At 34.0% G+C, this 14,913-nt stretch overlaps 1 protein-coding gene across 1 annotated transcript; it reads left to right on the forward strand.

Annotated features, from left to right (window-relative positions):
• Positions 1–2,275: 2,275 nt before the first annotated feature.
• On the forward strand, positions 2,276–14,146 carry LOC136801697 (zinc finger SWIM domain-containing protein 3-like). Its single transcript, XM_067058344.1, has 4 exons — positions 2,276–2,529; positions 3,708–3,814; positions 7,659–7,893; positions 8,765–14,146. The coding sequence occupies exons 1-4, from the start codon at positions 2,400–2,402 to the stop codon at positions 10,636–10,638; spliced, it is 2,346 nt and encodes a 781-aa protein (XP_066914445.1). The 5' UTR covers positions 2,276–2,399; the 3' UTR covers positions 10,639–14,146.
• The last annotated feature ends 767 nt before the right edge of the window (positions 14,147–14,913 follow it).

Raw genomic sequence — 14,913 nt, forward strand, 5'->3', positions numbered from 1 at the left:
CACGACAAAGGCCAAATATAGAGCCGACTTTATAAATCCGAAATAGACTATGATTTTTTTCATCCTGAAATACTCCAGATTCAACAAGCAATATCTTAAGTTCCATAAAAGCTATCAAGATCGGACAAAAAGTATCGGACAGAGCTACTAATCTATTTTCTTATTTTTGAATAACGCTAAGAAAGGGTTCAGCTGTCTCTGTTAGTGCCGATTTGAACCTGGTTGGTTGAAAATCGGCATTTTGGTACAGTCAAAAAAAAACATGTCCTTTAGGTTAGTATTCTTGTAATAGCCGACTTGTGAGCTAACCAGGAAAGGTACGAGCTTGAAATTTGACATGGGTCTTTCCATCCACAATGCCTGCCAGTACCCAAAAAATTATAGCCTGAAACTTTGTAGAATTCCCAGCAGGGGGGGGGGGGTTAGGGTATAATCATGAGAAATTTACCAGTTTCCCTTCCTTCATTCTTCATCTCAGTCTTGTATTCTTGAAGGAAAATAACTAACGTCTGATTTCTGTATTTTTAAAGGAAAATTACTTGTCTTGTATTTTTGAGGGAAAATAACTAACATCGCAGCTGATTGGGCCATTCTGAATCCATTTCTATGTTATATGCAAAAAAATATATGCAATTTAAAAAGGAAATACTTTCCTTGCGAAATACAGTGAACATATAGTCAGGTAGAATTACATAACTACCCCAGACAAAAATGGTGTAGAGATTAAATATTGCACAGGGGTCCAGGAACATGTCAGGATTCACCAAAAAAAAGCCCTACCCCCAAGAAGATGGGAACACCCTCAAATCCGTAATGGCGAGCATGGTACTTTTTCCTACAATTAATTAAGGGGGGACCCTCTTGATAACTGATTTTTAATGATTTTCAAATGTCAAAAATTAACTAGACAGGGAACACTCTCTTGATGAGTAGATGAAAAAAATGGGGTCACTTTTGAAATTTGGACCACGTGGTCCTAAGATATGACCTCTAAAGTCCAAAAAATGACGATTTTGATGACATCAGCATTTTTAGTAAGAGCAATAAATTGGAACAACGACATGCTCATCATGTAGCCCTGATCACGGGCTTTCAGAAAAAATATATTGTTCAATATGTTTATATCAGCCGTTGGCGAGATATAACGATTATAAAAATCGTTAAAACGCCTATTTTTGCTGAATCAGCACTTTTTTTCGATTTTAAAATCATTATATCTCGTTATTATCCCTGGACCTATGTGCAAAATTTCATCTCTGCACCATTTTTGTCCCGGTTTTGGTGGTTTATGACCTAATTCTACCTGACTAATACTTAAGGACATGTTTTTTTTTTACTGTACCAAAATCAGGTTTTCGAAAATCGTGAAAATCACTTTATTTTAATTATTTCGTCATTCGCATGATGAATTTTCCCAAAATTTGGATATGTATTGAAATTTGGGAAGGGCTTTAAAATGAGCTATCTGAAATTTCAAAATTCGGAGTATTTCAGGATTAATTAATCATGGAGTGTTTTGGATCATATCTCACTCCGTGACTAATTATTCGGTCCTAAGGAGGTTTCTATGCATTTCTGAGGTAGCCTAAAATCATAAAATAGCCTGAGGAGTAATTTTTTTAAAGGTCTGAGTGAGCTATGATCAAAACAATCATTAGACTTTTTTAATCATTTTTCACTCATTTTAACAATTCCCGTTTTCTTTAGTTCGTTCCTTTCTTATCAACTAAACAAAAATCTCAAATCACTTCCCCGATAGATAGACTTGTCAGGAAAATATATACGATTAGAATTAGCACCTAGATTTCAAAAATGATCAATTTGATCCCATTTTCCTCCGGTTTTTTCCAAAAAAAAGAGGTTGATGTGAAAATTCAATCCTTTAGCTACACCCTGATATAAGTTTCGTATATAAATTGGACACGACAAAGGCCAAATATAGAGCCGACTTTATAAATCCGAAATAGACTATGATTTTTTTCATCCTGAAATACTCCAGATTCAACAAGCAATATCTTAAGTTCCATAAAAGCTATCAAGATCGGACAAAAAGTATCGGACAGAGCTACTAATCTATTTTCTTATTTTTGAATAACGCTAAGAAAGGGTTCAGCTGTCTCTGTTAGTGCCGATTTGAACCTGGTTGGTTGAAAATCGGCATTTTGGTACAGTCAAAAAAAAACATGTCCTTTATTGAATGTTAACGAAAATTGTCTTGTTTTGCATATCTCCATCAGCATTTCTGAACACTTTATAAAAATATTTTTTCAGAATGACAGAATATAAATTTGAGGTTGGAGAAGAATTTTCTTCTTTCAAGGAACTGAAAAACAAAATCGACCACTATAAACAAGAGTTCTCAACAGAACTAGTTATTTTAACTTCAAGAACATTGGGAAATGCTTTCAAAAGAAAAACATTATCTAAAGACAGGAATGTCAATGAATCACTCAAATACTATGAGATTCAATATGTATGCAAACACAGCGGAAAAGCTCGTTCACGAAGCACAGGCAAAAGAAAGACAAGGTAAACTTAAAAATTAACTTAAAATTTGAATGTTGATTTTCACGCTAATTTATTCGATGCATAGTTTGTACACCCCCTTTTATTTAAATAAGAGCTGAGAGAGTTTTGAGCTCTGGTAATGTGTTTAATCTCAAACATTTTCATATTGAAATTTATTTCTCACAGTTTTGGGGAAGAATACTCCAAATATTGACTCTAAGGGGCCACTCACATATCGATGTTTCCTTCCACTAACGTCATAATGACGCAAGGGGTGGTGGTAAGAGGAAGTGAAGATTTGTGAAGATTTGGAGATTTTACTAGAATAAGCCAAATATTTCCTTAAATCGATAAAAAAGACCCTTATTAAAACTATATATTTTCTGAAACTACATTAAATTTGCCACAAAAATGAAAGTATGAAGTTTAAAATTTTCCCTTCCTGTAAAATCTATATAATGGCTGACAAATAAATGGGTAAAGATTAAGAAAAAATTCACTTTTTTGGTTAAGTTTTGAATTTAATAAGGCACACCTTTGGCAATAAATATTCAAAAACTAAACACAAAAGGTATTGAGTATTTGTCAACAATTCATTTGATTTGGTGACCAATTACAAAAAAAAACAGAAGTTGGAAAATCAATTCCTATAAGAAGTTATCACAAAATTGTTAAGAGAGATTGTCTAATTTTAACCAATTTTTTGCTCGGAAAACCTTGCAGTAGAATTGCCTAGAAAACTTTGACCTCAGGAAAAGTCTAAACTGTATTTTAGCAGAACAAAACAAACTTGTATATTATTTTAGCATTTTTATACAAATTTTAGCATTATATCATAAAATTTTGAAAAGAGGTTGAACCTAGGATGTGTGGTAGGGGTTTTCCTTTAAAATTTGAGAAAAAAGTTTAGACTATTTTTCCATTGATTTAATGAGAAGAAAGCTTTTAAAAAAAAAATCTACCTAGTAAAGAGAGCATCCCAAACTGCAATCAAAGTCGAAAAAATATGAGACAAAAGGGAAATTCCCCACCAATTTTTGTAACCCCGAACTTCAAATTTCGAAAAACAAGAAAATAAGCGAAATTCTCAATATATTTTGAACATGATTGTATGTTTTATCATTATAGTTTTTTTATTTTATGGCATCTAGCCCAATAAAGACAGGATCTAGCTTGAGAAAACTTCTTTTGCCTTTTAGCTCTTACGAACGAGTGTCCGTTTTTCATCAACATCGGTCTTAGTAAAGATGTGCAGTCTTTAGTGGTAACTAAAGCCCATTTTATCCACAATCATGAAATCAACAGAGTAAGAACAATTATTATAATTAGCAATTATGTACATATATCTTTATTTGGATATTTGTGGTGGTTTACAGGTTAATTAGGTCTGGTCAGCATCTTTTAGAGGGGGTTTTAATGATGGCTTTTTTCAGGGTCCTGAAAATGATAAAGTAGTATGATTAAAATCATTCTGAACAAAATTATTAAAGCTTTTGCAAATTTAACTGGTATACATTGTTTTTTACAGAAACAAAAAAAATTAGATAGCATAATAACTTTTTTTTGGTATCACCATTTGTTGTGCGCAGATATGTAATTTTTGCGCAGGTATGTAATTTCTGCGCAGATATGTAATTATTTTGCGCAGATATGTAATTTCTGCGCAAATATGTAATTATTTTGCGCAACTATGTAATTTCGAGCTGCGCAGATATGTAATTAAATTTTTGCGCAGATATGTAAAACACGATCTTTAAAATCAATGGTACCCCCTTGATAGCTTTTACCATTACTTTTACCTTTTTTTCGACTTAAGGTATTTTAGCTAATTCCTATCAAATACAAGAAGTAATATCTTATAACAACAATTTTTAGCTTTCGGTGATTGGTTCTTTCAAAGCAAAAATGGAATAGCGCCTTAAATGAAAGTAATTATTTTTCTTATAAGAATCATCGCTATAAGAAAATTCTCTATAACTTTTCAACCACTAAGTTTTAGCTTTCGGTGATTGGTTCTTTCAAAGGAAACATGGAATAGCGCCTAAAATTAAAGTAATTATTTTTCTTATAAGCATCATCTTTATAAGAAAATTCTCTATAACTTTTCAACCACTAAGTTTAAGCTTTTGGTGATTGGTTCTTTCAAAGGAAACATGGAATAGCGCCTAAAATTAAAGTAATTATTTTTCTTATAAGCATCATCTTTATAAGAAAGTTCTCTATAACTTTTCAACCACTAAGTTTTAGCTTTCGGTAATTGGTTCTTTCGAAGCAAACATGTAATAGCGCCTAAAATGAAAATAATTATTTTTCTTATAAGCACCATCTTTATAAGAAAAATTATTTATAACTTTTCAACGACTAAGTTTTAGCTTTCGTTGATTGGTTCTTTCAAAGCAAAAATGGAATAGCGCCTTAAATGGATGTGACTATTTTTGTAATAAGCATCAGCTTTATAAGAATTAAATCAATAACTCTAGATAGACGGTCATATACCTTTCGGTAATTGGTTCTTACAAAGTAAATAAGGGACGGCGCATAATATATGATTATATTTATTTGTCTTATAGGAACTACTTTATAAGAATCAAATCAATAACTCTTGATAGACGGTGATATACCCTTCGGTCATTAGTTTTTACAGAGTAAACAAGGGACGGCGCATGATATGAGCATATTTATTTTTCTGATAAAGCATATACTTTATAAAGAATCAAATCAATAACTCTTAATAGACGGTGATATACCCTTCGTTTATTAGTTCTTACAAAGTAAACAAGGGACAGCGCACAATATGAGCATATTCATTTTTCCTATAAGCAGCTACTTTATGAGAATCAAATAACTCTTGGTAGAATAGTATTTACCTTTCGGTAATTACCGTATTCCTACGAATACACGCTCCTTCTCTGAGAAAAAAGACTCCCTCAATGGGAGGTTTTAAAATTTTTAATTAACACGCTTTTCTTTAACACCCTTCCTGAAAGTCTTAAGATTAAAAAGACGCCCAAGGCGTTTATTCGAAGAAATACGGTAGTTTTTACAACCTAATAGAAAAGTACAAATGAGATTTTCGATAGAACCTCGACTCGAGATAGTCACACCTATGTAAACTTTATTGATTTTATAGATATGAATTGCATTTCTTTACATTACAGTGAGATAAAGTAAAATTCTATTGGTTGTCTTTACCAATACATGGACTAATTTATGATAAAAAAACTCCCTTTTCCTTTTCATGGCTCGATCTACGAGCAAAGTCATTAAATTTGATTGAATTATCCAATGAAATAGAGTGGGATTATCGAAGTTGTGATTCTCGCTCGAACTTTAAATTCTGAAGAATGTTACACAATTCAGGAATATTTTGACACTGATTGTTAAAGATATTTAAAAAAATTACATGTCTTTCTTATTTTCCCCTTACAAATTAAACTAAGGCAAAATATTTGACTTTAAGCCATCTAAAAGGAGACAAATTTAATTTTTTTGAACTGGAATTGGCATTCACAATGACACAATGGCTCTATCGAAAGAAATAGGGAATTTTGCTAAATCTAACATTAGTTTATTAGAATTTTATAAGAACAAGGTTTTTTTCTAAGTGGAATAGGCTTTCAGAGATTTGATTCATCAAACAAAAGCCAACAAATATTGTTTAGGAGTTATGAATTGTGTTCTTATAAAGTTGATGCTCATGAGAAAAACAAAATTTTCTAGCTTAAGCACTATCCTATGTTTGCTTTGAAAGAACCGATCACCGAAAGCCAATATCTATTGGTTTTAGAGTTTTGAATTGTGTTCTTATAAAGTTGATGCTTATAAGAAAAATTCTTTTTCTAGCTTCAGCACTATCCTATGTTTGCTTTGAAAGAACCGATCACCGAAAGCCAATATCTATTGGTTTAAGAGTTATGAATTGTGTTCTTATAAAGTTGATGCTTATAAAAAATAAATTCTTCTAGCTTAAGCACAATCCTATATATGCTTTGAAAAAACCAAACGCCGAAAGCTAATAATCATTGGTTTAGGAGTTATGAATTGTGTTCTTATAAAGTTGATGCTTATAAAAAAATAACCTTTTCTAGCTTAAGCACAATCCTATATATGCTTTGAAAAAACCAAACGCCAAAAGCTAATAATCATTGGTTTAGGAGTTGTGAATTGTGTTCTTATAAAGTTGATGCTTACAAGAAAAACAAAATTTTCCTCATTAGCACAGTCCCCTAGTTGCTTTGATAGAACCAAACGCCGAAAGCCAATAGCACTTTGATAAAAAGATATTGACTTGTTTCTTATAAAGATGATGCTTATAATAAAAACAACAATCACCAAATGTTTGCCTTAGTCCAAGAACAATGTTCAAGATATTACTTCTTGTATGTGAAAAATTAATGTTAACATTTAGTTAGTTTTTCAAAAAATAACCAAGTCAAAAAGGTCGTGTTTTACATATCTGCGCAGAAATTTAATTACTCTCGGGTACCTAATAGCCGGGGGGGTTGGAATAAGCGGGTGGGTTGGAAAAAATCTCAAAACTTAATAAGCGGGGGGGTTGGAATAAAAATGTCCTGGGTGGAATTTTTTTGAAAAGGCGGCAAATACAGCAGAATTGGGACAAAAAAGGGAACCTTCAAAAATATTTTCCCAAAAATTAATAAGCGGGGGGGTTGGAATAAGAATGTCCTGGGTGGAAAATTTTCAAAAAATTAATTAGCGGGGGGGGACGGCTATTAGGTACCCGAGAGTACATATCTGCGCAGCTCAAAATTACATAGTTGCGCAAAATAATTACGTACTTGCGCAGAAATTACATATCTGCGCAGAAATTACATATCTGCGCAAAAATTACATATCTGCGCATAACACCATTTAGAAATTTTCCAATTTTGAATTTTTTGAAGATTCAAAATTTTTCTCAAAAATACAACATGCCAAATCTTTATACACTAGTTGAGTTTTGCAGAAATGTCTGTCAAACGCCGCGGGTGCAGGCAACTGGGTGTTAATAAAAGTTTGAAAATATTCCTCGCTAATTCACCTAAGTACAAGGAAAGGTCTATTCTACTAATTCTACTTTATAGCTGATTTATTACCTGTTCAACTATTTTACATGTCAAAAATTTCATAACTTTTTTTTTTCTATTGAGAATCTCTTAAGGCATTATGCCTCGCAACGGAAGCTTGACAAAGGTACCAAATACCAAGCCATTGACTTTCTGAAGGCTGGGGCCAACAAAAAGAAAGTCAGGCAAAAACTGGCATCTGAAACTGGTAAAATCGTCACAATGAGAGATATCCATAATCTGAATCAACTTAGCAAGACTGAAGATCCATCTAGGAATGATTTACAAAGGGTTGTAGACATATTGAGAGATGAATTTGGTAAGTGATAATTATTATATAATGTATAACCTTTTTTCATTGGGCTGGACGCTAAGCCTTGAAAATATCAGGAATTACTCAAGAAAATTTCCTTTTACTTTACTTTCCCATAACGAAAAAATATGCATAATTTCTTCAAAGTGACAGCTAGCATAGCGGGTATAGGGCGACGCCGGGAGGGCTGATTACAAGGCTGGTCAACCCCCTGTTTATTGTATTCTATACAAATTTAGAAATCTCCCCGCCCTTTTATTCAACCCCCTACTATTTTTGACCTTAGAATATTAATTAATATATCATGAAAAAATCAAAAATCAAATTTTTAGACATCTGAAATTTCACTTGATGAAATTATTTTGAATTCAACCCATTTTATACTTCCACCCACTTTAAAAAAAGTACAGTAGGCCACATTTTTTGAAAAAATTCGATTTTTTGATAAAGATTTTTAAACTTTTTAAAATGTTTGTTAATAAGGATCTAAACTGACTTACATACTTTATATTGTTTTCTCAAACTTTCTCGCTTTCTCTCGCTTTTGAGCAAACACATTCCACATCGAATGTGTTTTAAAATGTAAAAGTTTGAATCAGAAAGTTCCATTACTGAAATGTGAATGGAGCTTTAGATGCAGAAATTTGACTTATCTATTTGTCTTTGGACTTAACAACTCAAGCAAGGTACCACACAAAACCTTTATAAAAATACGACCAAATTTCTACAGAAGCTGTCAATCCATAGTTAGTAATCCATAAAAGTCTATGAAAAGCTAATCAAAATCTTCACTCAAAGGAAATTGAGCAACATTATAATTGAGCGCAATGAAATTATAATTATATCATATAAATTATAATACCTTCTTCTCTTTAAGGTTGCTCTGTTAGCGTGCGCCACGATAAAAAAGACAATTTCCTTGGTTTGTTTTTCCAAGACGAATCTATGAAAGAAAACTTTGACAGATTTCCAGAAATTCTATTTCTTGATGCAACCTTTAAAGTAAATGAAGTCAGAATACCTGCATACATTTTTCTAGTGGAAGACTCGCTAGGCCAGAGTGAGGTTGTAGGTGTTGCATTATTGATAAACGAAACTAAAGAGAACCTTACCTGGCTAATCAATAAATTTGCTGATGAGAACCCAACCAAAAAGATTCGAGTGGTAATGGCTGACAAAGACGTAAACGAGAGAAATCGAATTGCTGAGATTCTTGGAGTTCCAATCTTAATTTGTTTATTTCATGCTTTAAAGGCCTTTAAACGTGAACTGTCGACTCTTTCGTTAACCAAAACTGTCAAAGAAGACGCGAAAACTCTCTTTGAAAAAATGTGCTATGCTTGGAGCCAAGAAGAGTTTGAAAAGTTCGAAAAACAGTTCGAAGCTTTAGAATCTCCTGACCTTGTCGCTTACTACAAAACAAATTGGAAGCCAATCTCTAAAGAATGGGTTAGATGCTTTAAAGCAGAATCAGGAGACTTTTTGAACTCGACGAACAACAGACTCGAAAGTTTTAATAGCAAACTCAAGACAGTTGTCAACATTCATTGCAGCCTTGAGGAGTTTGTGCGAGGTTTCTTTACTGTTCTCAGTGCCTTGCGTACAGAAAGAGATGTAAATGTGGTTAAAGAATTTCAAAAGACTAAATTTTCTATAGCCAAAGATCCAAATATTGTAGCAATTCGTGACCATCTTACATCTTATTCTGCTGACTTCGTTTGCAACGAGCTAGCTGCTTTCCCAAAAACGTCGGAGCGTAAGAGCACTATCGACTCGTGTGATTGCCCATTTTACAATTCAATGCGGCTTCCATGCAGGCATATTTTGAAATCGCGCTCTTCGAAAGGATGTACACCGATCTTTGATCCAGATCTTTGCGAGTTTCGTTGGTCAAGGGCATATCTTCATCAAAGTCAGCGGCTTTTTTTGGAATCGCACCTTAAAAGAACGCAAACGATCGAAATTTCGTCCTCGACAAGTCGCCCGATGGCTGTCATGAACCAAGTTGAACGATTTAGGAGTGCCAACGGTGTATGTCAAAACCTTTCAAAATTGGCGTCGGAGGCAGGGGGTTCTGCTTTCGTCGAAAGGATGAGACTTCTACAAAAGCTGGAAGATCTGTGGCGAGACGGAAAAGAGGCTCGTCTAATCTTTCCTCCAGATCGTGTCGAATCAGAAGTGCATCCAAGAAACGAAACCTCAACTGGTCCTAATCCTCCAGATCGTGTCGAATCAGAAGTGCATCCAAGAAACAAAACCTCAACTGGTCTTCATCCTCCAGATCGTGTCGAATCAGAAGTACATCCAAGAAACGAAACCTCAACTGGTCCTAATCCTCCAGATCGTGTCGAATCAGAAGTGCATCCAAGAAACAAAACCTCAACTGGTCCTAATCCTCCAGATCGTGTCGAATCAGAAGTGCATCCAAGAAACGAAACCTCAACTGGTCTTCATCCTCCAGATCGTGTCGAATCAGAAGTACATCCAAGAAACGAAACCTCAACTGGTGCTAATCCTCCAGATTGTGTCGAATCAGAAGTGCATCCAAGAAACGAAACCTCAACTGGTCCTAATCCTCCAGATTGTGTCGAATCAGAAGTACATCCAAGAAACGAAACCTCAACTGGTCCTAATCCTCCAGATCGTGTCGAATCAGAAGTGCATCCAAGAAACAAAACCTCAACTGGTCTTCATCCTCCAGATTGTGTCGAATCAGAAGTACATCCAAGAATTATCTCCAAAGATTATTAAATATCGTGATTATAGAAATTTCAATGAGAACCATTTTTTATATGAGTTAGACTATTGTATGGCCAATAATATTTTAGGAAATTATAATGAATTTGAGAATATCTTTACTAATATTTTAAATAGGCATGCACCTCTTAAAACTAAATATCTTAGAGCCAATAATAAACCCCATGTTTCCAAAGAACTCAGGAAAGCTATAATGAAGCGATCACATCTTAAAGCCTTGGCAATAAAATCTAACAAACCTGAAGATGGAGTTAACTATAGGCGACAAAGAAATTTGGTTGTAAAGTTAAATAAGAAGGCAAAGAAAACGTATTTCAGTAGCACTACACGCAAACCAAAACATTTCTGGGATGCTGTAAAGCCCCTGTTTTCTAATAAATCTTGTGCTTCTGAAAGTAGAATTCAATTGCTGGAAAAAGAAACTTTGCATACATCTGACGTGGAGGTAGCTGATATATTCAATTCTTATTTTAATAGGATCACCGATAGTCTTGAAATTCCAAGCTGGGAGAATGGCGAATCACCTCTGAACTCTGATGATTCTCTGAAAACTAAATTTGAAGATCATCCCAGTATTAAAGAAATAAGATCTAACAAGAGTTCTGGGGTGGTTTTTGACTTCAGTCAGGTTGGAGAACAAGATGTTTTTAAAGCCATCTTAAGTTTGAACAGCTCAAAATCTGTCAGTGGGAATATACCAACTCGTGTGCTTAAAATTGCTGCAGCTTCGTGTACTACATTCTTGACTTCTTGTTTCAACGAATCCTTAATATCTGGAACTTTTCCGGATAGGTTGAAACTAGCTGACATTATTCCTACTTTCAAAAAAGGTGCTCTGACAGACAAGACCAATTACAGACCCATAAGTCTTCTCCCTGTGATATCAAAAATTTTTGAGCGTCTCCTAACAAACCAACTTACTACTTTTCTTGAACCATCCTTCTCCAAATTATTATGTGGATTTCGAAAAGGCCACAGCACTCAGCATACGATTCTGAATTTGATCAGAGGTTGGCAGAGTGCTCTAGGAGATAAACAAAAAGTGGGAGCTGTATTGATCGATCTGTCAAAGGCCTTCGATTGCCTTCCCCATGACCTTTTGCTGGCTAAATTATCAGCTTACGGTCTTGGGGAAAAAAGTATAAAATTAATGCATAGCTATCTCAGCAATAGAAAGCACAGAGTCCGTATAGGCTCACACTTAAGCCCTTGGCTTGATGTATTCTTAGGTGTTCCCCAAGGCTCTATCCTTGGCCCGCTACTTTTTAATGTATTTATTAATGACCTATTTAGTCAGCCAACAGCTGATTATTCAAATAGGCTTTTTCCCCATCATCATCAGACCAAAATCGAAAAAAACATGTTACCCCGATATGCTCATTACGTAAGCCGTGCTTCCCCGATTTCTAAAGTTTATATCCGATCGGGTTAAGTTTTAGTGTACTTTTAGCGTGTGTTGTTTTTAGAAAACATAGATGTGGTGTTTCAAGATGGCGGTTTAAACGGCTCAGGAATATTCACGGCTCAGTGTTTTCAGTGTAAATGCAGGAAGTAAAATGCATGTTGCAAGCTTCAATTTCTGTCATATCTTTTTTATAATGACTTTGAAACTTGGCAAATCAAACACATGATTTTCATCAAGGGGATTCTTTTTTATATTTGTTGAAGGTTTAGCAATTTGCTCAAGTTTTTGTTATTTTTAAGAATTTCTGCCATAATAAATAAACATATTTTTCCTGTTTGCCTCTAGCTGTAGGTGGAATTGATCATGTTATAATGTTATTGGAATATGATAAAGTATAAAAAAGTACAGCTACTGTCTAAATTTGATAAAGACAGGATGCAATCATGTTTTTGGACTTGGACGTATTTGCCAGCATGGATTTCGTGTAAACTATAACGTGCAACTGAAACGTTTTTGACGCATTGGTTTAAGGGTACTTACAAAGATTGTTTGGTTTTCAGTTGGTGTAAAGTAATAAATCCAGCTCGGCGTGAATGACTCCATAATTCATTGATTTTTAGCTTTCATTTTGGCTAAATTAGCTTTTGCTTGCTTACGCTTGCGTCAATTTATTAATTATGTTGGCGCATGCGCCTCTTTTCCCATCTTGCACCCTTATTAAAAATTGAATGTTGGTACAAAAGAAATTTTGCTTGGCGTGAGGCTTGCTGTACGGAAAAATATCTTCGACGCGAGATTTTGTGGAATCCATACTGCACTGGCGTGTTTGGCTACAACAACAGCAGAGGGAGACAATCAAAAATATGTTCTGTTTGCGTCGGCCAACCAATCCAACCAACTTGGCAGACAAAAATGCTGGAGGAGTCAGAAAATTGTCAGAATTTTTCATCAAGCGAGCGAATAAATATTAAAAACTAAACTTTGAAACCATTTTCCTAAAAACCTGACTAGATTTACTACCAACCGACTGACTGACTATATTTTATGAAGATTTTTGACACGAACGAAACATATATTTGATTGCCGCCAGAACACTGGATAAAATGACGACCATCACATATTATTTTTTTATTGTTCACACATCTGGACGTATATTGTGTTTTGTGACCTTGGCACATGTTTTGGGCTTTTTTGGTTGGAAACACCCACCTGTTCATAATAGGTAACAAACATCCATGTTAGAGAATGGGTGGACCCGCCCACTTGAAACACTATTTTACCATAATTTCATCACCAATCATTAGTCAAAAAAATTACTTTGATGCTGTTAAAAAAGACAATACAGATCCACAAGTCCATTATTTTAAAGTTTATAATGTCAATTTTTTTTCTCAACATTTTCTGTCTGATTTTTACTTTTTTGCTTATTTTATATCAAAAATAAAAAAATAAAATTTTTATACAAATTATCATGATATAATATGAACACTACGTGTACTGTAATCTTTTAGAAGGGTTTGTCCGTAATAGGGGGTGTCCATAAAAGGGTAACCTACCTTACTAAAATACAGTTTCTGTTGAAATTTTATAGAGACTGAACTACTTTTCGCAAAGTTTTTGAGGCAAATTGTGTTTTTCTGGAGTATGTGACTAGCTTAATTGTTAATGGCAGCCAGTTACAATTTCTAGAGTGTGAATTTCTAGTAGGAGCACCTGAAGAATTGTGACAAAGTGTTATTAGAATTTGGTCAGGTATAGACCTTTTTTTAAAGAGGCAGCCATGTTGAATAATTATGTACTCCAGCATAAAAACAATGATACAGCCATGTATAATTACTGTATCATGCATATTTTAAAAATTATATTGTTTTGTTTTGCTTGGTTATTGTAAACATGCAACTGGCATAAATTTAATGAACTATTATTCAAGAAAACTACTTGTATTTATAAATGTAAATGATTCGTGTATTTGATTTTTTTGATAAAATCTTTGTACAGGTTTATAACAGGACATATCTAAAATTTTGTAATTTATAATTTGTCCCTAGATTTTTACTTTATCTTCAAAAATGTTAAAAGTTGAATTTAAATGCTTAACATACGGAATGTTCATTTTCTACTCAATCTAACTACTAGGAGTTTTGAGTAACCTGGACAAACATTTTTAAGCAAAATGTGGTTTTTAGCTCTTAAAATTTTCCAATTTCGCTTGATTCTTTGTGCATCTAGTCCTTCCTTCCATCGATGCTACTTAACTTCTTTACAAGCTATCCAACTAATAATCTAGCTATATTGGCTGACTTTCCAGCCTCGGCTGGTTTATTTATATTGTTAAGGAAATCTCAAATTTTGCAGATGACAACACTTTATCTTCCTTTGGACCCACTATTGATGATGTAAATTCTAATCTTATTTATAAATTGACCATAGTCTTAGACTGGATCAAACATAACTCCTTAGTTGCTAACCCCTCTAAATTTCAGTTGATCTATCCAGGAATTACCAATGCCAGTTCGTCTTTGTGCATAAATAACATAAAGATTGACAGTGTGGAGGTTGTTAAACTACTGGGTGTTCAGGTAGATATCAACCTTTCCTTCATGCCATACGTCACTGAACTTTGTAAACTATCTAATCAAAAACTTAGAGCACTGAGACGACTGAGAAAATTCCTGACTGATGAACAAACAAAATTTCTCGTCAATGCTTATATTCTATCACCTTTTAATTACTGCCCACTTATTTGGATGTTCTGTGGAAAAGGGGCTAGCAACATGATTGAGAAATGCCACCATAGGGCACTTCGAGTCTGGTCTTGATCCTCCAGATCGTGTCGAATCAGAAGTACATCCAAGAAACGAAAC

The sequence above is a fragment of the Clytia hemisphaerica genome, unplaced genomic scaffold, assembly GCF_902728285.1.
Source record: "Clytia hemisphaerica strain Z4C2 unplaced genomic scaffold, Clytia hemisphaerica genome assembly, whole genome shotgun sequence".
Classification (NCBI taxonomy): Eukaryota; Metazoa; Cnidaria; class Hydrozoa; order Leptothecata; family Clytiidae; genus Clytia; species Clytia hemisphaerica.